Genomic DNA, 25,850 nt, shown 5'->3' on the forward strand with positions numbered 1-25,850 from the left:
GGCACCTGGGTGGCTCAGTTGGTTGAGCATCAGACTCTTGATTTCAGCTCAGGTCATGGTCTCACCCTTTGTGGGTTCCAGCCTGGCATGAGGTTCCCCCCTGATCGTGCAAGTGCATGCCAGTGCGGGGGCCTGCTTGGGATTCTGGGTCTTCCTTTTTCTGCCACCCCCCCCACACTTATGCGCCCACATACTCTCTCAAAATAAACTTTAAAAGAAAAAAAAAAGAATTAACTATCACATAATTTATATATATTTTTTGCAAGTGACACTAATATTATTTTAACAAAAACAGCTATGTCTTCTCTGAATTGTCAGCATTAAGCTTAGAGCAGGATTTGTGGTGGAGCTGCCTTAGGCGGTCTCTGCAAATGGGTCCTTAGCATCCCGTGCCTGCCACCGTGATCTTGATCGAGCGCCAAGGCCCTCGAGGGGTGGCATGGGAGGTTTCCACTAGCCCACAAGTGACAGCATGGCAGCCATCCCCTCCAGCGGTTTGCTCATGGCCACCCACGACTATTACCGCTGCCTGGGTTCCACTGCCAGTAACAGCTCCTGTGGAGGTGCAGAGTATCCTGGGGAAGCCATCCCTCACCACCCCGGTCCCTCCAAGGCCGGCCCAGGTCACTGGATGGCAAGTTTCTTTTTTGGGAAGTCCACCCTCCCGTTCATGGCAACACGCTCAGAATCTCCCCAGGCCTCCAGCGACTTGATCGCCTGTGACTTGACTCTGGAAGCCATGAGGAAGCAGCAGCCTGGTGGCCAGTCTGGCAAAGTGAACACCGAACACCCGTCCCCAGTCCTGAGAGGCCACTGGCCCTCTTCAGGAGGCGCTAGGCTCATCAGAGCCCCTCCTGTCCCCTCCTCTCTCCACGTAGACTAGGCAGGCTGCAGCAAGTGGAAACAGTGGGTTCTTTTAGATCAAAATAACAAAACACCAAAAAGGAAGAGAATCCCACTCTTTACTATCCAAGCCACACACAAGCCTTCCTGACACCCTGTAATCGTGTGCCTTGCACCAGGTGGGAAACAAACTCCAAGCGGTCACTTAAAAAAAAAAAAAAAAAGTATAATATAAGCTTACATTTTATTCTATTTAGGTGTGTTCTTCCTAAACTCCTACAGATTTAGTGATCAAATAAGCTAGCAGTGCTTTTATTTAATGTTTAAGAATATGAAACATTTATGGGGCACCGGGATGGCGTAGTCGGTTAAGCATCTGACTTCAGGTCAGGTCATGATCTCACGGGTTTTGAGTTCAAGGTTTTTGTGCTCTGTGCTGACAGCTCATAGCCTGCAGCCTGCTGCAGATTCTGTCTCTGTCTCTCTCTCAAATATAAAAAGATAGAAAGAAAGAAAGAAAGAAAGAAAGAAAGAAAGAAAGAAAGAAAGAAAGAAAAATAAAATTATGTTTAATCAAATTGAATCATTATTCTGATAACCTTTCATTTCAAGAGTAATTATATTTTGCTGTGTGTCAACTAGAAGATAGTGTCCGATAACTTTAGGTAACCTAAAAATCTTAGATTGCGCCTGGGTGGCGCAGTCGGTTAAGCGTCCGACTTCAGCCAGGTCATGATCTAGCGGTCCGTGAGTTCGAGCCCCGCGTCGGGCTCTGGGCTGATGGCTCAGAGCCTGGAGCCTGTTTCCGATTCTGTGTCTCCCTCTCCCTCTGCCCCTCCCCCGTTCATGCTCTGTCTCTCTCTGTCCCAAAAATAAATAAACGTTGAAAAAAAAAATTAAAAAAAAAATCTTAGATTGATTCTAAATTGGGTTTGATAATGGATATTCATTTAATTCCTAAATAATTTTTTAGTAAAATAAAATACTGAAACATTATTTCAAGCATAAGCTTTAGTTTATGTATTTTTGCCTCTTTATATGGTACTGAAGGATGGATATATATATATATATATATATATATATATATATATATATTTAGGTCTATTAATAAACATGTTCATTTTTGCCACCTTGAGAAGTTGCAATATAATGGGTGTGTATGGATATAGAAAGTTGTACTTTTGCAGAAAGAAATTTACATGAGTTTGGGTCAAAGCTGGCTAAGCACTGATTGGTTTTTTGACATGATATTCAAAAAAAGCTTTAGAATCAAATTATTATACTGATCCAAAATCAGAATTTGGCTTTCTCTGTTAAAATGACAAAATTTTCTTGGATTATCGGTCTCCTCTTAATAAGGACTTGGTTAAAAGTTTTCTTTATCTTCTAGTTATCTGCTTCGAGGGCAAAGATTCTGTGTCTTAAAAGAATAAATTCTTGGGGCACCTGGGTGGCTCAGTTGGTTGAGCATCTGACTTCGGCTCAGGTCATGATGTCGTGGCTCCTGAGTTTGAGCCCCGTGTCGGGCTATGTGCCGATGGCTCGGGGCCTGGAGCCTGCTTCAGATTCTGTGTCTCCCTCTCTCTCTGCCCCTCCCCTGCTTGCACTCTGTCTCTCTCTCTCAAAAATAAATAAACATTAAAAAAAAATTATGCTTGGGGCGCCTGGGTGGCGCAGTCGGTTGAGCGTCCGACTTCAGCCAGGTCACGATCTCGCGGTCCGTGAGTTCGAGCCCCGCGTCGGGCTCTGGGCTGATGGCTCAGAGCCTGGAGCCTGTTTCCGATTCTGTGTCTCCCTCTCTCTCTGCCCCTCCTCCGTTCACGCTCTGTCTCTCTCTGTCTCAAAAATAAATAAACGTTAAAAAAAAAAATTAAAAAAAAAATTATGCTTTAGGTTGACTATATCATGTCCTTGATTATTTAAGAGAATAAAGTCTCACTTTTGAAAGAGCAAAGGTTCTTTACGATGTTTCCTTTAAAAATTGTTTTACTATTATTTAAAAACATTTTTAATGTTTATTTATTTTTGAGAGAGAGAGAGAGAGAAAGAGCAAGCAGGGGAGGGGCAGAGAGAGAGGGAGACACAATCCGAGGCAGGCTCCAGGCTCTGAGCTGTCAGCCCAGAGCCCAATGCAGGTCTTGAACCCATGAACCATGAGATCACGACCTGACCTGAAGTCGGATGTTTAAACAACTGAGTCACCCAGGTCCCCATGTTTTACTATTATTTTAGTTAATTGTGGGAGTCAAGGGGCACCTGGCTGGCTCAGTTGGAAAAGCATGCAACTCTTGATCTCAGGGTCATGAGTTCAAAGCCCATGTTGGGTGTAGAGATGACTAAAAATAAAAAAATAAACAAACTTAAAAATATATATATGGTAGGGGCGCCTGGGTGGCTCACTCCATTGGGTGTCTGGCTTCGGCCCAGGTCATGATCTCACAGTTCGTGATTTCGAGTCCTGTGCTGACAGCAGAAAGCCCACTTTGGATCCTCTGTCTCTCTCTCTCTCTCTCTCTCTGCTCCTTCCCTGCTCACTCTCTCAAAAATAATAAAAAAAAATATGGTATCCAAATATTGTTTTACAGTAATCCATAATCCTACCTTAAGTGCTCAAAACTCCTGACGGAAGCTTTTGATATTTTGTCCTCCTCAAATCCTCTCTTAAATGCATATAAATAAGTGAAAGAAGCCAATCTGAAAAGGCTACATACTGTATGTTTCCAACTAAATGACATTCTAGAAAAGGCCAACTATGGAGACAGTAAAAAGATCAGTGGTTGCCCCAGGGTTTGGTGGCGGGGGGGGGGGGGGGGGGGGGGGGGGGGGGGGGGGGGGGGGGGGGGGGGGGGGGGGGGGGGGGGGCAGGGAGGGCGGTGTGGGTAGAGGTGGAGAGTGGGGGAGCAATAGGCAGAGCACAGAAGAATTTTAAGGCAGTGAAAATACTCTGTGATACCATAATAATGGATACATGTCATTTATTTTATAAATAAAATCTTTATTAAAAAAATCAAATTCTGAAGATTATCTTTCACACCTAAAACTGTCTTTGAGATTTCCCAGAGGGTCTCCAGAAAATCATTTAGGATTTTTTTTTTTTAATTTTTGTTGTTGTTTATTTATTTTTGAGAGAGACAGAATGTAAGTGGGTTGGGGCAGAGAGAGAGGGAGGCACAGAATCCGAAGCAGGTTCCAGGCTGTGAGCTGTCAGCACAGAGCCTGATGTGGGGCTCGAACTCATGAACCATGAGATCATGACCTGAGCCGAAGTCGGACACTCAACCGATTGAGCCACCCAGGCACCCCAAGGATTTTTCAAGTTTGTAAAAAGAGAGGTATTACAATTAGGCTTATCTGATACATTACTATTAATGAGTAGCACAGAAAGGTTTGTTAAATGAAGAGATGCCTTCATTCAGGTAAAATGTTATTAACATAAGATTTTCATAAATTGTATGCTGTACAGGAAGTTCTAGAGAACTGTCAGTGCCCTAGCTGTCTATGACAGGTTTCCATTTATCAGAGTCCTAGTGCTGCTTTGCCTGATATTAGACAAAAACAGGTTAGTGTTATTAATCATAATTTGTTAGTTTTTTTTTTTATTTTTGTTATTTTTTATTTTTTAATGTTTATTTTTGACAGAGAGAGAGAGACACAGAGCATGAGCGGGGGAGGGGCAGAGAGAGAGGGAGACACAGAATCCCAAGCAGGCTCCAGGCTCTGAGCTGTCAGCACAGAGCCCGACGCGGGTCTTGAACCCACAGACCACGAGATCATGGCCTGAGCCGAAGTCGGCCGCTCAACCGACAGCAATCCAGGTGCCCCAATTTGTTAGTTTTTAAATTGTTAACTTGGTTGCAACTTTACTTCTTTGATTCAAATCTAGTACCTTGTAGGCCAGTGTTTTTTGCTTTTTAAGTTTTATTTGTTTATTTTGAAAGAGAGAGAGCACAAGCTGGGAAGGGACAGAGTGGGAGAGAGAGGATCCCAAGCAGGCTCTGTGCTAGTGCAGAGCTTGACACAGGCCTCGAACCCACGAACCATGAGATCATGACCTGAGCTGAAATCAAGAGTCAGATGCTTAACTGACTGAGCCACCCAAGTGCCCCAGGCCAGTGGTTTTTAAAAAATTTTTTTATGTTTGTTTATTTTTGAGAGAGAGAAAGACAGAGCGCCAGCAGGGGAGGGGCAGAGATAGAGGGAGACACAGAATCTGAAGCAGGCTCTGGAGTCCAAGCCGTCAGCACAGAGCCTAATGCGGGGCTTGAACCCATGAACAGCAAGATCATGACCTGAGCCAAAGTCACAGGCTTAACCGACTGAGCCACCCACGCGCCCCAGGCCAGTGGTTTTTGATTAGAGATTCACATTGCTTATCGTGGGGTTTTATTAATACATAGGCATTTATGACCTAATCCAAATTTACAGAGTCTCTTTCCTTGATATTCTCAACATATTCTTGGTGTCAAAGGAAAGATCAAATCCAGATTTAGTAAGGAGAGATTTTATCTGAAGGATTACTACAAGGGCGGCAGTGGAGGGGGGACACTTGCAAGGAGGGGTGAGGGCCGGCATATGTGACTACTGCAACAGGGAGCACCCTAAGACCTGCGTGTGTCATGTTGAGTTAGGCAAAAAGAGCTTTTCTTTTATAGAAAAGAATGAGTGTCAGGAAGTGAGATGAAAGGCATGATAGGATAGTAAGTCAGAGTGTTTTACCCTGAGGCCAGCCTATTTCACCCTGGGGCCAGGGTTTGTGTGCTCGCTCAGGCTGAAGGTGGGCCAAAGTTCAGGGGCCTATGGGAAGGAAAGAATCTTAACCAAAATTTGGTTAAAAAGCATATTGTTGCCATTAATCAGTGGGGGACAAAACAATTCAGCTAATCCTTCATGAGGCAAAGCTCAATGAACTCCAAAAAAGATAAACTCAAAGAGACCCACCTGCACTGACACATATTAGAAGCAAACTTTCAAAAGACAAAGGACAAAGAGAGCATTTAAAAAGCAGTAACAGGGGCACCTGGGTGGCTCAGTCGGTTAAGCGTCCGACTTCGGCTCAGGTCATGATCTCGCGGTCCGTGCGTTCGAGCCCCGCATCAGGCTCTGTGCTGACCGCTCAGAGCCTGGAGCCTGTTTCCGATTCTGTGTCTCCCTCTCTCTGGCCCTCCCCCGTTCATTCTCTGTCTCTGTCTCAAAAATGAATAAACGTTAAAATAAATAAATAAATAAATAATAAAAAGCAGTAACAGAGGAGTGAATCATCACATGCAAGGGGGCTCATTAAAATAATAAGCAGATTTCCCATCAAAAACTTTGGAGGCCAGAAGGCAGTGGACCAATATATTCAAAATACTAAAAGAAAAATCTGCCAATCAAGAACCTTGTGTGTGGCAACTTGTCCTTCAAAAGTGAGGAAGAAATCAAGAAATTTCCAGTGAAGCAAAAATTGAAAGGGAGTTTGTAACCACAAGACCTGCCCACCAAGACATGATGAAGGGAGTTTCACAAGTTGAAATCACAGGACACTAAACAGTAAGTTGAAGCCACATGTAGAAGTAAAGATTTCAATAAAGGTAAATACATAGGTATGTATTAAATGTAGTGTTATTGTAACAATGGTTTGTAACTGTACTTTTGTTTGCCTTCTACATGATTTAAAAGACTAATACATTGAAAGAAAAACAATGATTAGTATAAAAGCTAATATTACTATAACTTTGGGTTCTAACTCCAAATCTTTTTTTCTACATAATTTAATGCATTTAAAAGAATCATTAATTTATGGTTTTGGGCACACAATGTATAAAAATGTAATTCTGGGGGCGCCTGGGTGGCGCAGTCGGTTAAGCGTCCGACTTCAGCCAGGTCACGATCTCGCGGTCCGTGAGTTCGAGCCCCGCATCAGGCTCTGGGCTGATGGCTCGGAGCCTGGAGCCTGTTTCCGATTCTGTGTCTCCCTCTCTCTCTGTCCCTCCCCCGTTCATGCTCTGTCTCTCTCTGTCCCAAATATGAAATAAAAAAATAAATAAAAAAAAATGTAATTCTGTGATATCAACAACCAAAAGGGGTAGGGATAGAGCTATAAAGGAAGAGAGTTTTTGGTACGTTATTGAAGTTAAGCTGGTTTAAATTCAAATTAGAGTTGTAACTTTAGCATGTTAAGTGCAATCCCCATGGTAACCACAAAGAAAATAACTATAGAATATACACAAAAGGAATTTAAACCCTTCACTACCAAAAAATTAACAAAAGACAAAAAATGACAGTAATGTAGGAATGAGAAACATAAAAAGCTATAGTGCATATAGCAAACAAATAGCACAATGACAGAAGTAAGTCCCCCCTTATCAGTAATTGCTTTAAATGTAAATGGATTAAACTCATCAATTAAAAGACAGAGATTGGCAGAATGGATAAAAACATATGATCCAACTATGTGCTATGTACAAGAGACTCACTTGAGATCCAAAGTCACAAGCAGGTTGAAAGTGGAAGAATGGGAAAAGATATTTCATGCAAATAGTAACCAAAAGAGAGGGCTATATTAATACCAGACAAAATAGCTTTTAAATAAAAAAATACAAAGAAGGATACTATATATTGACAAAAGGTTCTATACAGCAAGATGATAAAACAATTACAATCATACATGCACTTAATGACAGACCATCACAATATATAAAGCACAACTGGACAGAATTGAAGGGTGAGAAAGACAGTTCCACAGCCATAAAGACTTCAGTACCCCACTCTAAATAATGGGTAGAACAACCACACAGAAATAAGTAAGGAAACAGAACTCACCACAATAAACCAACTAGGTCTAGCTGACACGTACAGAACACTCCACTCAACAACAACAGAAAACACGTTCTTCTCAAGTACATGGAACATTTTCCAAGATTAGAGCATATGTTAGGCCGTAGATTAAGTCTCAACAGACTTAAAAAGACAGAAATCATAAAAAGTATATTTATCTACAACAAGATGAAGTTAGAAATCAATAACAGGGGCACTTGAGCTGCTCAGTCGGTTAAGCATCCGACTCTTGATTTTGGCTCAGGTCATGGTCACAGGGTCGTGAGATTGAGCCCCGTGTTGGGCTCCACACTGAATCTCCTGCTTGAGATTGTCTCTCTCTTTCCCTCTGCCCCTCCCCTGCTTGCTCATTCTCTGTCAGAAAGAAAGAAAGAAAGAAAGAAAGAAAGAAAGAAAGAAAAGAAGGAAAAAAGGAAAAAAGGAAAAAAAAAGGAAAGAAAAAAAACCCCACTAGGGACAATGAATCACAAACAGCCAAGTAGCCTGTTAAGCTGTAGCCAATCAAATAATTAAAAAATAAATAACAAAAGCAAAACTGGAAAATTCATGAAACTGTGGAAATTAAATACAGTTTTAAGCAACCAATGGATCAAAGAAGAAATCATAACATAAATAAGAAAATACTTAGAGATGAATGAAAATGAAAACAATTAAAAGGAAAAATACAACTACCATAAGATCCAGTAATTCCACTTCTGGATATTTATCTGAAGAAAACAAAATCACTATCTCAAAAAAAAATATCTGCACCCCTATGTTCACTGCAGCACGATTTACAATATCCAAGTCATGGAAACAACTGAAGTCTCTACTGAGAGCTGAATGGATAAAGAAAACGCGGGGTGTGAACACACAGGCACATACAGGAATATTATTTAGCCATAAAAAAGAAGGACATGTTGCCATTTGTGAGAACATGGATGGACCCTGAGGGCATTACGCTAACTGAAAGAAGTCAGACAGACTTTGAAATTTACCAAGAGAGTAAGTCTTAAAAGTTCCCATAAAGGGGCGCCTGGGTGGCGCAGTCGGTTAAGCGTCCGACTTCAGCCAGGTCACGATCTTGCGGTCCGTGAGTTCGAGCCCCGCGTCAGGCTCTGAGCTGATGGCTCGGAGCCTGGAGCCTGTTTCCGATTCTGTGTCTCCCTCTCTCTCTGCCCTTCCCCCATTCATGCTCTGTCTCTCTCTGTCCCAAAAATAAATAAACGTTGAAAAAAAAAAAATTAAAAAAAAAAAAGTTCCCATAAAGAAACAAACAAACAAACTTGTAACTATGTGTGGTGTTGGCTATTAACTGAACTTATTGTGGTAATCATTTTGATATTATATATATGAAATGATTGTGTTGTACATCTAAAACGAATACAGTGTTATATTATGTCTCAATTAAAAAAAAAAAAAGAAAAAAAAAGAAAGAAAAAGAAAACTTTGCAAAGGAAACAAAACACCTAGCCTCTCTATCTCTGACCCCAGGGTCTGTGAAAGCCCGGTGGAGATCCCAGGCTGCATTTCTTCTAGCGGTAACAAAGCAGGTCCCCCCGTCTCACACAAGGCCTGCTAAAACAGAAGACTGAAATAAGCCCTAGAGCTTCATAGAGAATATACCCAAGACCTCTCGGTTTCAATCAAAACCACTCAACGAACATACCATGAACCAGGAAAATCTCAGCTGGAGTGAGAAAAGACAAAGGACTGTTAACACTGCGATGCCACAGATATTAGAATTGTCTAACGAGGATTTTAAGGCAGTCAGCATAAAAATACTGCAGTGAGCAATTGTGAACACACTTGAGACAAATGAAAAAAGAAACTTCTCAGGGCTACTGTGCTCCATCTTGAGGGGTCCCCCTGCTCCCAACAAACCTTCCCTGACCACTAGTCCTGCCTTACTGAGCCCTCTATCCCAGAATTCCTGCAAGAATAGACACAGCCTTGGGGCGCCTGGGTGGCGCAGTCGGTTAAGCGTCCGACTTCAGCCAGGTCACGATCTCGCGGTCCGTGAGTTCGAGCCCCGCGTCAGGCTCTGGGCTGATGGCTCAGAGCCTGGAGCCTGTTTCCGATTCTGTGTCTCCCTCTCTCTCTGCCCCTCCCCTGTTCATGCTCTGTCTCTCTCTGTCCCAAAAATAAATAAACATTGAAAAAAAAATTAAAAAAAAAGAATAGACACAGCCTTAATTACCAGGCTTCTGGTCTCTGGTAACCTTGTACGTGTCAGTCTTGCTTCTGTCGTGAAACCCTGGAAAGAAACTCGGTGTCCCTCTCTCTCTTTTTAAAAAATCTCTCACAAATCTCGGCAAAGAATAGGTGCACTTCACAGACAGGGGCTGAAGGGGTCCTTGAGTGAACCTACAGTGGCTCCTAGCACAGCACCTGACACAGAGTCTACACTGCAGTCAAACAGGTTTGAAGCAATAAAATGCACAACAGGGAATCATTTCTACAAAGCAGGTTTCGGCACTCAGGAAACAGTGGAGAATGCCAGGCATTTGGATCAGGCTCCCTGTCCCTTTAACAAAACTCAGACATTTCTCTTCTACTTACAGGACTGAGAAGAAGGTGCTGGACTTCCATCTGTGTAACGTGCAGCTCCCGGGTCCATGTCACCTGCTCGGTAGCCTTCCTCTCACACGGGGGCCCAGCACACAGCCCCACAACCCAGCACTGGGCACAGCAGTGCAGGAGTGGTTGATGGGGAAGGTTTCTCCTCATACCTCCAGGCCCGGGGGACATAGGGGTCAACGGCCACCTCCTGGAGTGACCTAGCTTCATGTCCTCAGGATGTGGCTTATGAGACAGTAGAGGAAAATGCAGACCCTGGGGAAAGGCCTCTGAGAGTCTCAGTGTGGCTGGGGGCAAATCAGCCTAACCAGCCTGGCCTGTGAGCTACGCAGGGGGCCAGGGAACCCAAGACAAGGGGCACCTGATGCTGAGCGCTGGGGTGAGCGCGCACTGAGCCTTCCGGCTGAGCCACCATCCCAGCAAAGGACAGCATAAAACCAGGCATAATCTCCAGAGATTTATTGGAAACACGATACAAACTGATCAGTAGACGGCATCTACTTACAGACAGACAGTCCACACTGCAATATCACGCTCCGAATGAATTATCCTGGGGAAACACTCATGACCACTGATGCATGGTCCAGGCTAGTGTCCTCTGGCAGGGCAAATCAGAAATTGGGGACAGAGGGAATGGAGGGGAGGGATGGACAGAAAACTAGGACATGGCTTTCCTGAGGGGAGTGGTGAGGTGGGATTGCTAAATGCGTAAATTCCCCCAAAGGTAAACAGGGACAGCCGTTAAGAATAAAGGCTTTCCCCCCTCCCTTCCAAAAGCATTCTCCTCTCTAGGTGAGTGAGAGTCTATGAACCCCCCACAGGGGCAGCTCCTCTGTCTACCCTCACCGGGGTCTTAGGATAGCGTGGGGACATAAACACCAGGCTGGACATGACACACGGCAGACGGAGGCCACACACGTCCCAGCCTGCTTGCCCTCAGACCCTCTCCTCTCCCTCCCCCGCTCTGCTCTGAGTGGTGGGCCTGACCACTGCAGCGAGCTTCTCCTGGGACCCCAGGTCATCTGGCTTCCAGTGGGGTTTAACTAATGAGAGGTACCTGAAGAAACTACAGAGCACGAGGAAAGCAGAAGCCAGCCTATTTGTCCCCCACACCTGGGGAGCAGGGACCTTTCCGGCAGGGACCATGCCTCCCCATGGCCCCAGCTCCCACGAGATCGGCCTCTGTGGGCCCCAGTTCCTCCCAGTGGCTCTAGTCCCCGTGCTCTGGTAACATAGCCTCTCCCCATGTCCCACCAGCTTCGGGTGGTGGCAATTTCCTGCTGTCGTTCTCCACCTCTGGGCTGCCCCTCATTCTCCTGTTCGGCCTCTCCGCTCTTCTTGTTTCTGTGTTCAACAGTTCTCTGGATTAAAGCTCCTCTGTTTTAAATACTTGGAGTGGCTTCTCTTTCCCCGGTTGGATGCTGACTGATAGAAACGGGGCCGTGGGCAAGGTACAGCTGTGAGAGGCGCGCTGAAAAGCAGTCTGTCCCCCTCTTTGACACCATCTCTAGGAGTGGGCAGGTGGTGATGGCAGAGGGGGAAGATGGCTTGTGAACTTCTGTGTCTTCAACCAAGGGAACACAGATCAGGCTCAGCACAGCGAGTGCCACTGGGCACGTCTGCTGTGGCCGTGCAGACGGATCCTGCATGTCCACCCCACAAGCTCACTGCACAATGGTGACACTCAGGACCCAGGAACGGGGTGGCTGGGAAACCCTCTCAGCACCAACTGCTCAGAACGGCCAAGGCAAAGGTTAGAGGCTCCTGGGTGTCGTTCCTCCAGTCCCTGGAGTGTTCAATCAGAATGCTGGGAATTTTCCAGAGATGAAATGGGAACGTAAGATCTTCATCAACGGCCTCTTTGTAGGAGGATGGGGCTGCAGAACCTGGAGTTCTTACTACAAGGTGAAGAGCTTTCTTGGTACATGTGGCTCAATGCAAACTGCATGTGTCCCAGAGCTAAATGGGAGCTACACCTGGGGTGGGTGGGCTTCTCTGTTCTCCTTTCAGACCAGGCTTGGCCCCCAACTCCAAATCTCCTGGGCCTGGGTGAGGAGGGACTCTCCCAACAGGCAGAGAGAAGGAAGCTGGCAGCAGAGTCAGGGGCAGCAGACTTTTCTTTAATCAACAGTCACATATCACATGGGTCAGGAGAGGTGCGCATAAGGGCGAGGGAGCCATTGCACCTTCTGTGTCCATGTCTGACAATAAATCCAGGGCGGGACACAAGACAGCCTTCCCATGTCTTTCTTTAGAGAGAACACACCATGTGGCATGGGAGGCAGAGTGCCAGTTGCCTCTTCTCCCAGGGCTTTTTGGAGGGGGCTTCTCTGCAGGGAACCCTGAGGGCGATGCCTATCACCTCCGCCCTGCTCCCTGGACACCTCTGACACAGGCCTTCCATCGGGGCCCCAAGCCACAACCCAAAACAGCTCCAAGAGTTGGTAGTGGTGAGAACATCCCCAGGCCACCCTTGCAAAAGCCAAAGGTGAGAAGCAGCTCCTTAGAAGAGAAGCCATGCTGGCTGCAGAACTGGAGGGAAAAGGCAGCTCGATCTCTTGGCATCGCCTTCAGCCGTCATCCACCGTGTTCTCTTTGCTGAGCTGAACCCAGCCTCTGAGGATCTGGATGTCTACAGTGTCATCATTTTAGCGATACTGCACTCTGCTTGGGAGGTCAGGGCGGGGGGGTGGAGGTAGGGGGGGGAGTGTCAACTCAATTGTAGTCATTCTGTCCTGCAACCACCTGGCTGTCTGGCCATTTATCCAGCTGCAGACCCCAGGGACAGCTGGAAGGCCAGACTCCAGTTTTCCTTCACGGTGCCGTGAGCCTGTGCCCTGCAGCCTGTCCCTGAAATGGAGGACAGGGGAGTGGCCAGACTCATGTGCCTGGGGGGGTGTGGAGCACTAAGCTATTCCTGCCCCTGCAGCTGTGTGCACAGAGCCGCAGAATGGCCAGCCTGCCGTGCCAGCGAGGGCTGGTGCTGAGGGCAGACAGGAAGAGCCCAAGCCAGCGAAAACCGGGTCACAGGCACGTCTCCCGGGGCCTAGGCACATGTGTTCACAGAACTGTCTGGGCCAGAAAGGTGGGGGGCTCGTGGTCATACATACACACTCACCTGCACACACAGATCTCTCACTTCACCCTCGTAGGCCAAACAGATTCCGTCTGCTTAAAACAAACCTGGGTGATTTGTGACTCGTGGAAGGACCAACCTGGCTGCAAGTCCTTGGCGGCTGGCTGGGCTGTAAGGGAACAGGGCAGTACACGAATGGCTTGTCACAGTGATATACACGCTCGACTCCGTTTAAACACCTGCTCTTGCTGGAGCTGAGACCAGGGAGAACCAAGCAGGACACCAGCCTCTCTCTGACAATAGAACACATGATATGAAGAGCTCACAGGCTTACCAAAAACGATTTTCTTATTTTTCTGTCAGAATCTCATAATTCTGTACCTAGGAAGGGTGGAGGAGGGGGAGCCGAATATAGAATGCAGGGGTGGGAGCAAAATTTCCCCGTTAAAAAATATAAAGATGAAGCCTATTGAGAGAAAGCCAAGTGACAGTAACAGCAAGGATGGGGGATATCATGAACGGCATAAACACTGGCACATTTCTTAAGAAAAATCCATTCAGAAAGATGCCATGTCCCTCCTGTACACCATCGTGGTGCCTACAACAGGGCTGAGCGGACACATGCAGGGCAGCCGCAGATCTGAGCTCTCAGCAGCCCCGCTGCCCGAGGAGCCGCTGGGCCTAGGAGCAGAGGGCTAGAGAAGGAGGAGGTGCAGGGGCTCCCTCGTCCCCTCAATTTTCAGGCAGGTCCCGCCGTGGGACAGTGAGGTCTCTGAGAGGAAAGCGAGGTGACACAGATTCACACATGGAGATGCAGCTTTGGGGACGTGCACTCCCACAGTTTCTTCCCCTGCCCCACCGAGTCTCCAGGGGGCACATGTGTCTGTCTCCCACTGAGATGTACTGGAAATGGGGCTGCCTCCTTCCCAGGCACGACTGTGAACATCAGCAGGACAGTGTAGCGAGTCTTGGCTTATAGGATGAAACAGGGATAGCTCAGTCCGACACGCAGCATGTGAATTCTGGGGAAGGAGAGAGACAGGGTCAAAGTTAAAAGAGTTCTGATGGAGGAGGCCAGGCGCGAGCAAGGACAGAATCAGCCTTCCCACCAACAGTGTCACAGACTTCAAGGAAAGGCGGTCTGGCATTAATTCAAATAAAAGCTCACAGGGTAGTTTAAGGCTGGAGGGAAGTCTAATTGAGGCCAAGAAAATATGTGAATGACACTGAAGTATCTTAAAAGCTGGGTTTTGGATGGGCGGGTTTGGTGGTCACGGCCAAGGCATACAGCATACCAGGCAGGTGCTGATGGGCTTATCAAACCGACATTGTGGAACGTCTCTGAGCAGATACTGAGGAGTGGGGAGCACAATTAGCCTGGAGGAGACACAGTGTGATCTGAAGTCACCATAATTCATCACGGTGATGTGGGCACTCAGAGGCTAGGAACACATTTTTCCTACAGGAGGGGAGTGAACCTTAAACACCCACAGTGTCATAGTGGCCCCTCCTTCCCACCCCCTCTGCTTCCCTCCAAAACCTTCAACTCTCCTTCCCAGGGTGGGTTATCTAGAGACTCTCAACAGAAACAAGTAAACGAAAAACAGAAGTGGCCTGCAAACCACATCATCATCGTCTGGTATCACTCACAAGGTTGTGAAACCTTTCGCTTGGTTATTAGGAAAGTGGCTGGGAGGGCAGTGGGGGTTGTTTGCTGAGATGGGACCAGGTGCCCCAGCCAAGGAAGTGCTCAGACATGCTCTCCCATCACATGCCACTCTGCAACCAGGAGAGGACAAGGGACGCTCACCTTCACAGCCTCCCGCCATCCTGAGGAAGGTCTGCAGGATGGAGCAGAGCTGCGCCTTCACTTCATGAGCCTTTCTAGAATAGGGGAGATATATGTACACAGCCTGGTAGTTGATAGGGCTTGGCAAATATGTGTTAAATAAAAACCCAGATAATTGAGTTTAGGACTCAGGCTAACATTCACTTTATTGAACTTACTATGGGATATATAACTGCATGATTTAACTTTCATCAGAACCTTGTGAGCATCAGAAAGGGTGGGAACTTGCTCGAGGTCATACAGTGAGTAAGTTGAGGATTTGAACCCAGATCTTCTTAATACAGGTCAAGATTTCCCTGCTACACCAAGCTGCCCCATTTTCCATCCATCCCAGTAAGAGCATACTGTCCTCTTCAGTGTCTAAGTGAAGGGTTATGTATGTGTCAGAGCCTCTGATATTTCTTAGAAATCTCTCTCTCTCTCTTTTTGCAGGGGGTGAGGGGGGGTGCTCTGTCATTCATTTTTTGGTCCAGCCCCTGTGGAATTAAGCCATCTGCAAGAAGAGCCACTTGTAATAGTTTCCCAAGTTTTTGACCTGCCTTGGTGAACTGTGCTTTCTTTTATTTGTGCCAAACTTACCTGCTTCAGTTTCAAAAGCAACCCTCTGGCATCTAGGTTCACACCTGGCTTCTTCACGCTGGCCGTGGTTTTGAGATATGTCACCTCTCTGCATTCCTGGCTGAAGAATCCCAGTGCTTACCATCTGCCCTTGCAAGGCTATCACTTCACTGCCCCGCGCTTAGAGCTTCCTCAGTCCCACTGCATTTCCTTGAAGCGAGGAACAAGAGCCATATGCGGGGCCCAGACACAGAGGCCCCAGCACAGCACAGAGCTCCAGGACAAAATGGACACTCCTTCTCAGGTCTCCTTCCTAGATGATATAGCCCAAATCGTTTCCCCTTTGTGCTTATAAATACATTCTCAAAAGCATTAATCTACATTTGCTACTTCTGTCTATACTAACCCTGATTCATAAGCACTTTTTTTTTTTTTTACAAACATTTCCCTCTCGGTTTAAACTATTCAGAAGTACTCCGTGTCCACGGACTTGGAGATTCTACACTCTAACCAATGCAATGAAAGCAACCCTCTTGAAGGTTTCCAGCTGCTGGATTCTGAGTTCATTTCCATCCCTCCTGTAACCCAGAGGAGAAGCCACCATCAGAACTTTGGAGGCTGGAAAGCAGATATATGAGTGATAACAGATTATGCACTCAAGAAAGCCAAACCTGAAGCTGGCAGTGTGGAAAGCCAAGAACCCGATTTGTCTGAAGGGCCCTCAAGTGGCTCAGGAATTAACACTAGAGACCTCTGGCAGTGAGGGAGAGATATTGAAGCAGGGAGATTAGTTGAAGGCTGTTTGAGAAGCAGCTGGACCCCGAGAAGCCCTCCTGACTCCATACCCCTACGCAACTGCCTGCCTCCCACAAGTCTGAGTGTGTATCCTCTGAAGAGGACCCGACAGAGGGTCTCAGTCCTAGGGGACACTAGGCAACAAGCACAGTTGAGGGCAGGGCTGGCTACTCCAAACCTGAGGAATCAAGTGAACATACGCCTGCTGGTGGTGAGACCTCCAGCCTTCTTCCCATTTAGCTCCCAGAAAGCATGCAGCTAAACCTTCAACTTTGGGGAGAGAGACTGTTCTATGGTATGGCATTTGTGTCCCCACAAAATTCCTATCTTGAAATCCTAATGCCCAATGTGATGGTACTGGGAGGGGTAACCTTCGGGAAGTGCTCAGAGGGCGTAATCCTCATGGGTGGGATTAAGGCTCTTATAAAAGAGACCCCACAGAGCTCCCTAGCCCCCTCTACCATGTGAGGACACAGAGAGGAGTCAGCAGTCTGATACCTAGAAAAGGGCTTTCACCAGAACTCAACCGTGTCAGCACCCTGATCTTGGACTTCCCAGCCTCTAGAACTGTGAGAACTAAATTTATGTTATTTAAAGGTGATCCATCCACAGTATTTTGTTATAGCAGCCCAAATGGACTAAGATAGATAGGAAGAATCTTCTCTGGGAAATGTGACCAGTCTATGAGACCAGCCTATGAGATGCTGGCATTTGAGTCACCGAACAAACGGTCCAGCCTGATCATCATACTGGGAAGTGTACTACAATCTCCCCCCATAAGCAGAGCACAGAGCTTTCAGTCTGATTCTATTTCCCTACTCTTAAACATTCGTAGACAACCACAGGTCACCAGGGAAAAACCTGCAACATAAACGTCAGAGGCCAAAACAAAGAACAAAGAGAAGAATTAAAATTGGAAGAAACAGACTATTCATGGAGAAGAAAACTTAAAAAACAGAAAATGCTATAAATATCCTCAGAGGAGTAAAAAAAAAAATACAGTATCCATGAAACACAAACAGTATGCTATCAAAAAAATAAACAAGCAAACAAACATGAGAGAGCCAAGGGGAGCTGGCAGGGAACCTACAGAAAGATTGAAGAATTCTGCATTCTATAATGGTGGGCTAATTTGTATTAGATTAACCCTCTAGCCAATAATAGTAACAAACTTTGGAAAAAATATTAAAAAAAAAAACTCCTTGAAGATTCTGGAGAGCAACCAAAAATCAGGCAAAAACTGGAGGGCATATGATCCTTGAAAAAAAAAAGTGAGATTAGGGGAGATCCACCTTTAACTGGCTTTTCCTTTGTGGGCACGTTTTCCAGTACAAAAGGGAAATGGCTCAAGCAGAAAACTGCAATCTAAGCGGGCTGAACAATCGGGGAGAGTTCAGAGTTTGAGGCTGCCAATACAGCTGGAAATACAGGAGGAGGTCTGGAAAGGAAGAGGACAAGGAAAAGGGAAGCTGCCATATCTACATACAAATCCCCCTCAAATCATTGGCTGATTCTGGAACTATGCAATTATGAGGTGGGACCCTAAGAAGCCCAGATGGAAACATCAGCTGGAAGGCTAACAAAGGCTGAGCAGCAACCTCAGCAGCTGTCTAGTACTGGGAAGACAGAGTTTGGAGTTCAAGTTCTGACAAGTGGGAAGGGCTGTGCAAACAACTTGGTCTTTCCGTTGAAATCTCACGGAACTCAGAGCAAAACTGAAATAGACCAGACCTATTAAAGCTTTAAACCAAGCCTGCATAAAACCAGAAGAGACTCTTGGATACTGACAACAAACTGAGGGTTGATGGGGGGTGGGGAAGAGGGGAAAGTGGGTGATGGGCATTGAGGAGGGCATTTTTTGGGATGAGCACTGGGTGTTGTATGGAAACAAATTTGACAATTATATTTTAAATAATAATAATAATATAAACAAACAAACAAACCAGACTGCATAGAATCAAAGTGACCTGCCAATTTAATTGCTTGCTAGAACAAAACGCAACACTCTGCAGTGGAAAATAACAGAATCCGGAGTCTCTAAAACTTATCATCCACACTGACCAGTATTCATTAAAAACTAATAGCCTGATCAACCCACCAAAAGAAAATACAGTTAGTAGAAAATGACTAATGAATGATTCAGATGTTAGAATTAGCAGATATGGATATAAAATATTCACTATAGGGGCACTTGGGTGGCTCAGTCAGTTAAGCATCTGACTCTGGATTTCAGCTCAGTTCATGATCTCACAGTTTAAGAGTTTGAGCCCCGCCTCAGGCTCTGAGCTGACAGGGAGGAGATCCTCTCTCCCTTTCTGCCCTTCCCCTGCTCTCTCTTTCTCTCAAAATACATTTTTAAAACTTTAAAAAAAAACATAAAAAACCAGATGATTGTTGGGCACTTGGGTGGCTCATTTGGCTAAGTGTCCAGCTTCCACTCAGGTCATAATCTCATGGTTTGTGAGTTCGAGCCCCACATCAGGCTCTGTGCAGACAGCTCAGAGCCTGAAGCCTGCTTTGGATTCTGTGTCTCCCTCTCCTTCTGCCCACCCCTGCTCACACTCTTTCTCTCTCTCAAAAATAAATAGATATTAAAACAAAATTTAATAGATAATTATTTAAAACCATAAAAAAAGAAAATATTCTCTATAAGTTTGTTAAAGAATCTATAGGGACACCTGGGTGGCTTAGTTGGTTAAGTGTCTGGATCTTAGTTTTGGTTCAGGTCATAATCTCATGGTGGGTTTGAGCCTCTCATTGAGCTCTGTGCTGATAGCACGGAGCCTGCTTGGGATTCTCTCTCTCCCTCTCTCTCTCTCATGTTTGTGTGTGCACACTCTCTCTCTCAAAATAAATAAATAAATAATCTTTAGCCAAAAACAAAGAGAAAAATAATCTATATAAAAAAAAGATGAATGTACAGCGACATGCAGAATGAACCTGGACCAATTTCTTACACCATACACAAAAATAAACTCAAATGGATGAAAGACCTAAATGTGAGACAGGAAGCCATCAAAATCCTCAAGGAGAAAGCAAGCAAACCCCTCTTTGACCTTGGCCACAGCAACTTCTTACTCAACACGTCTCCAGAGGCAAGGGAAACAAAAGCAAAAATGAACTACTGGGACTTCATCAAAATAAAAAGCTTCTGCACAGCGAAGGAAACAATCGGCAAAACTAAAAGGCAACCAACTGAATGGGAGAAGATATTTGCAAACGACATATCAGATAAAGGGTTAGTATCCAAAATCTATAAAGAACTTATCAAACTCAACACCCAAAAAACAAACCAGTGAATGAGTGGGCAAAAGACATGAATAGACATTTCTCCAAAGAAGACATCCAGATGGCCAACCGACACATGAAAAAATGCTCAACATCACTCATCATCATGGAAATACAAATCAAAACCACAATGAGAACCACCTTACACCTGTCACAATGGCTAACATTAACAACTCAGGCAACAACAGATGTTGGTGAGGATGCGGGAAAAGAGGATCTCTTTTGCATTGTTGGAGGGAATGCAAGCTGGTGCAGCCACTCTGGAAAATAGTATGAAGGTTCCTCAAAAAACTAAAAATAGAACTACCCTAGACCCAGCAATGGCACTACTAAGTATTTATCCAAGGGATACAGGTGTGCTGTTCCGAAGGGACACATGCACCCCATGTTTGTAGCAGCACTATCAACAATAGCCAAAGTATGGAGAGAGCCCAAATGTCCATCGATGGATGAATGGATAAAGAAGATGCACACGCACACACACACACACACACACACACACACACACACACTGGAGTATTACTCAGCAATCAAAAAGAATGAAATCTTGCCATTTGCAACTACATGGATGGAACTAGAGGGTATTATGCTAAGCAATATTAGTCAGAGAAAGACAAATATCATATGACTTCACTCATATGAGAACCTTAAGACACAGAACAGATGAATATAAGGGAAGGGAAGCAAAAATAATATAAAAACAGGGAGGGGCACAAAACATAAGAGACTCTTAAATATGGAGAACAAACAGAGGGTTACTGGAGGGGTTATGGGAGGGGGGATGGGCTAAATGGGTAAGGGGCATTAAGGAATCTACTCCTGAAATCATTGTTGCACTATATGCTAACTAATTTGTATGTAAATTTAAAAAATTAGGGGCGCCTGGGTGGCGCAGTCGGTTAAGCGTCTGACTTCAGCCAGGTCGCGATCTCGCGGTCCGTGAGTTCGAGCCCCGCGTCGGGCTCTGGGCTGATGGTTCAGAGCCTGGAGCCTGTTTCCGATTCTGTGTCTCCCTCTCTCTCTGCCCCTCCCCTGTTCATGCTCTGTCTCTCTCTGTCCCAAAAATGAATAAATGTTGAAAAAAAAATTTTTTTTTTTAAAAATTAAATTAAAATAAATAAATAAATGAATAAATAAACGTTAAAAAAAAGATGAACGTAATGGGTAACAAGATGGTGTATTTTAGGAGAAATATAAAAAAACTAAAAGGAAATTCTAAAACTGAAAAATACAAAATCTGAAATGAATAATTTGTTAGATGAGATAATAGCAGATCCAATACTGTAGAAGAGGGACGTGTGCTTGGCTCAGTCAGTTGAGTATATGACTTGATCTCTGGGTCATGAATTCCAGCTGCATGTTGGGTATAGAGTTTACTTTAAAAAAAATACTGCAGGGGCACCTGGGTGGCTCAGTCGGTTAAGCGTCTGATTTCAGCTCAGGTCATGATCTTGCGGTTTGTGAGTTCGAACCCGCGTCGGGCTCCGTGCTGACAGCTCAGAGCCTGGAGCCTGTGTCAGATTCTGTGTCTGCCCCTCCCCTGCTCCTGCTCTGACTCTCTCTGTCTTTGAATAATAATTAAACGTTAAAAAATTAAAAAAAAAAATACTGCAGAAGAATCAATGAATTTGAAGATCTCTAAAAAAAAAATTACTGAAACTGACAAACAGTACATACTATATGACTCCATTTATATAAAATTCTAAAAAATACAGTCTGTGGTGACAAAAAGTGGATCAGTGGTCACCTGAGATGATGTGGGGAGATGGGGTGGGTGGGAGAGTAGATTATAAAGGGGTACAAAAAAGTTGTTGAGGGTGATGGATAAGTTTATTAAGTATATAATGGATGGATAAGGGATTGTGGTATTTCCTGGGGTATACATATGTTAAACTTATCAAGTTGTACATTTATTGTTATTCATTTAAAAAAGAAGTTTTTTTTAACGTTTATTTATTTTTGAGGCAGAGAGAGACAGAGCATGAATGGGGGGAGGGTCAGAGAGAGAGGGAGACACAGAATCGGAAGCAGGCTTCAGGCTCCAAGCTGTCAGCACAGAGCCTGACGCGGGGCTCGAACTCGTGAACCACAAGATCATGACCCGAGCCAAAGTCGGACACTTGAGCCGAGTCGAAGTGGACGACTGAGCCACCCAGGGGCCCCGTTATTTATTTTTTTAAAGTTTGTTTATTTATCTTGAGAGAGAGAGTGTGTGCAAGCAGGGGAGGAGCAAAGAGAGAAGGGGAGAGAGAGACTCCCAAGTGGACTCCATGCTGACACTATGGCTGTCAGTGGGGCTCAGTCTCACAAACACGAGATCAGGATCTGAGCTGAAATCAAGAGTTGGATGCTTAATCGACTAAGTCACATAGGCACCCCTCAAGTTGTATATTTTAAATATGTGTAGTTGAGGGGCGCCTAGCTGGCTCAGTCAATTAAGTGTCCCACTCTTGATTTCAGCTCGGGTCATGATCCCAGGATTGTGGGATACAACCCTGCACTGGGCTCTGTGCTAAGCGTGGAGCCTGTTTAAGATTTTTTTTTCTCTCTCTCTCTCTCTCTCTTCCTCTGCCCCTCTCCCTACTCATGCTCTCTCTTTAAAAAAAAAAATGTATATAACATAAATATGTACATATATATATACATATATATGTATATATGGATATACATATATGTATATATATATATACATATATAAGGATCATTTCACAGTGATAAAAAGGTACAAAAGACCTAAAAATTCTAATTATACATATCATCAATAACAGAATTTCAAAATACTAAGGCAAAAATTGACAGAATAAAGGGAGAAATAGACAAATCTGGTTGGAATGTAAATTTGAGAAAGTCTCCCAGGAAATAGAGCAAAAAGACACAGAGAAAGGAAACTGGAGAGACAAAAGAAAATCAGAGGACCAGTATAGGTCTAATGTCCAACATCTTGACCCTTTCTTCTGCTGACTTTACAGTTCCAGATACCTTAAATGTGGTCAGCCTTGTTTCCCCAGAACTCACTCTTGGCCTTGCTCCCCGGCTGCCCTGGAAAGGGGCTCCTTGTTGTCACTCAGCGAAGCTGCAGTTAGACTGTCATGGAAACAGTCTTCTCAGATTATCTTCTTCAGGCACCTCCGTTTAACAAAGTTGCCTTCAAGCTTGCTCCTCAGTTTTACATTAATTGCTTTTCATATTCATTTGTATGTAAATAATTGTTGATAAAAATAAATACTTGGTTGAGGGAGAAAAATGCATAAATTATAACTCAGATGTTTTCTGAGTTTAAAGAGTACTCAGTCATCTGGAAGGGAAAACAGGAAACAGGAAAAGAAAATAATAAAGAGCAAGGTTGGGACGCTTAAAATGAACCCAGGGGGAGGTCTCCAAATCAACTGGGCTGTGACAAATCCTTCCATTTCCATGGCCCTGGGGGGCCCCCCCGCAGATTCAGAACACTCCTCACTTCCATCCTGGGACCCAAAGAGAATGCTCAGGAGGATACCTAAATCAGTTGATTTCAGGAGTTGATCTTTACTTCCTCGGGGTATCAAGATCTAATACTGATGTCCTAATGCCTTTCTCAGACATCTGTGTCTGCTCTTTTGATGGATGGGTCACACTTACTCTAAGGAAGAGTTGTTTCTCAGGGACCTAATCCCCTTCTTCTGCTGTGTCCCTCACTTTCCTTTCCCAAGCAAAAAAACCAGGAATTAGCTCTCAAGGCAGGGGTTCCCTTTCTTTCTCAGAGATTCATCCTCTACATGTCACTGAGAATGGGAATACACTGGGACAGGTTGGTTAAAAAGGTTTCCTGTTGGGGCGCTGGGTGGCTCAGTCGGTTAAGCGTCCGACTTCGGCTCAGGTCATGATCTCACGGTCCGTGAGTTTGAGCCCCACGTCGGGCTCTGTGCTGACAGCTCAGAGCCTGGAGGCTGCTTCAGATTCTGTGTCTCCCTCTCTCTCTGACCCTCCCCCATTCATGCTCTGTCTCTGTCTCAAAAATAAATAAACATTAAAAAAAATTAAAAAAAAAAAAAGGTTTCCTGTAATGACCCTTGCAGGCAAACAGAGATTGACTGAGGAGGCCAGAGCTGCCCCTGAGAGCTGAGGACCCTTGAGTAACTACCATGGACTTCTGCCACTCTTCTAAGATCTCCATATTGCTGAGAGGGTATCAAGTATAGACCTCCGACAGGCTCACACACTAGTATTTCCCTCAGGAATAGGATAAAAGTATTCTCTGGAAGAAACTGGTATTAGTAAACTCAGGAATGGTCCCAGGGGTGGCCGATTTGACATCCTTCCAGAATATTCCAAAACACCAAGTTGTTAATTACTCATGCCTAATGTACTTGGGTCTTTCTCTACAATGCCACCCTATGGCATCCACTCCCCTCAGATAATGCTTCCATGTCCCGAAACTCTCTAGATATATTAGGTACTCTGCTATAATTACTTGACATTCAATAAACCCTGGGGCCATAATGATCCATTGGAAAATACCGAAAAAAAAAATTCAAAGTCACTTTTATCTATTAAACCAGGTTGTAACATTACATCCTGAGACAAGGAGATCAGAGGCAAATCCAGGGGCACTTGATGTTCTTCCATAAACACTATTTTGGAAGATAAAAAAAACCATGAAGTCTCTTGAAATGATATAAAAATGTTGACAGAAGGCGGCCTGGGCCCAAGTGTGCCTAGGAATGCCATCAGCTGTTGCTGGCAGTCTATTTTTGTTGGGATTTGTGAAGACAGCAGAAGCATTCCCATAGCGCTCTCCCTGCTCTCACTGGTACAGTGGACCTCCCACCCCCCCATTTCCCGGAGTTGGGATGCAAACAGCTGGAGCTGTTGAATCACTGAGTCAGAAACAAGTCATCCAAAGGACAGTCTTCACACCCTAGATCATAATATTGTACTTAGAGGCATCCACATTGGATACCCTCTTCATAGGGGACTTAGAGAAATGATATTACTCAATGTGGAAAACAAATAAGGAAAAAAAACCTGGATCTGAGCTGTATTCACAGACCCCAGGGGAAATAAGCCAGAAGAGAGCAGATTAAAAAGGAGTTTATTGTACCATTCATCAATTTCCTTGGCTCAGATGCCCTGACTCCGTCCCACTGATAACTCACCTCTCTCCTGAGCCTATTGGCTTTGGTATACCCGACACACTGAATCCGGCTTCAGTAGTACCCCTGGGACAAAAGCTGTATCATCTCAGAAAAAGATGACAAGAGCACACCTCCAATTGATGTCCCCTCGGTCATATCACTACAAAACAGAAGTTGTTCTCTAGGGTCCCCATTTGATAAAGACAGAGACATAGCAGCCACACGCCTGTCCCTGTGCAGCAGAATAAAAGATCTGCTCCCTGGGGCGGGGAGGGCCAGGGCATCTTCTTAGGGGTCAGGAGAGAGGGGTCAGCCCCTCTCTCTCCTCCCTGGAGTGTTTTCTGACTCAGCCCTCATTCTGAAAAAGATTCCACTGTCTCAGGATGGTGATATTCCATCCCCTCTGCTGTAGGGTCTCTAACTGCAGGAGCCTACACGAGGCTAAATGAGCCCTCTTTATCAATCTGATTTCCTGTCTTTAATACTCCTTTAAATAGCTTAATCAAAGGCAATTTCTCTTTATAGATACTGGGCCCTTCTAACGTGCAAATATACTTTGGAACACACCCATTTACTTCCAAGCAAACCCATGAGTCATTTTTTGGAAATCCTATGTTTATGTCAGAAATAAATGTAAATAAATGTGTTGACATTTTATTTATATACAATCCACATATGACTACAAAAGCTTTGGTTGATATCTTAACAATTTTCAAAATAGCTCTTCTAAAAAGGGTGGGGGGATAGAATCTGAGCACTTAATGAATACCTACCATGAGTCAGAGTCAATGTTGGGTGTACCCTATAATTTAATTTAAACACATTTCACCTTTAGGTGATTCTGTGAATTTTCTCTTGTTTCTTTTTTCTCCCCTCTCTCTGACACTAATATAGTTCCTATGCCCTACATTTCAGAAAATGTAGGGGGTATGTTACGGGCAGAAAAGCCTCA

At 44.8% G+C, this 25,850-nt stretch overlaps 2 protein-coding genes across 4 annotated transcripts in view; one reads left to right on the plus strand and one right to left on the minus strand.

Annotated features, from left to right (window-relative positions):
- The first annotated feature begins 468 nt into the window (after window positions 1-468).
- Window positions 469-883, plus strand: LOC122467099 (pancreatic progenitor cell differentiation and proliferation factor-like). The gene has a single exon (XM_043553332.1). It carries the CDS (start codon window positions 473-475, stop codon window positions 881-883), a length of 411 nt encoding a protein of 136 aa, XP_043409267.1. The 5' UTR covers window positions 469-472.
- A 9,779-nt stretch (window positions 884-10,662) lies between these two features.
- The window catches only part of MTA3 (metastasis associated 1 family member 3), a 223,989-nt gene continuing 208,801 nt past the window's right edge, over window positions 10,663-25,850 (minus strand). For all 3 annotated transcript variants that reach the window (XM_043604070.1, XM_043604069.1, XM_043604068.1), the window contains exon 17: window positions 10,663-14,316. In XM_043604070.1, the coding sequence (XP_043460005.1) occupies window positions 14,291-14,316 (26 nt within the window). In that variant the 3' untranslated portion in view covers window positions 10,663-14,290. The remainder of the gene's footprint in view (window positions 14,317-25,850) is intronic.

The sequence above is a fragment of the Prionailurus bengalensis genome, chromosome A3, assembly GCF_016509475.1.
Source record: "Prionailurus bengalensis isolate Pbe53 chromosome A3, Fcat_Pben_1.1_paternal_pri, whole genome shotgun sequence".
In the NCBI taxonomy this organism is placed as follows: domain Eukaryota; kingdom Metazoa; phylum Chordata; class Mammalia; order Carnivora; family Felidae; genus Prionailurus; species Prionailurus bengalensis.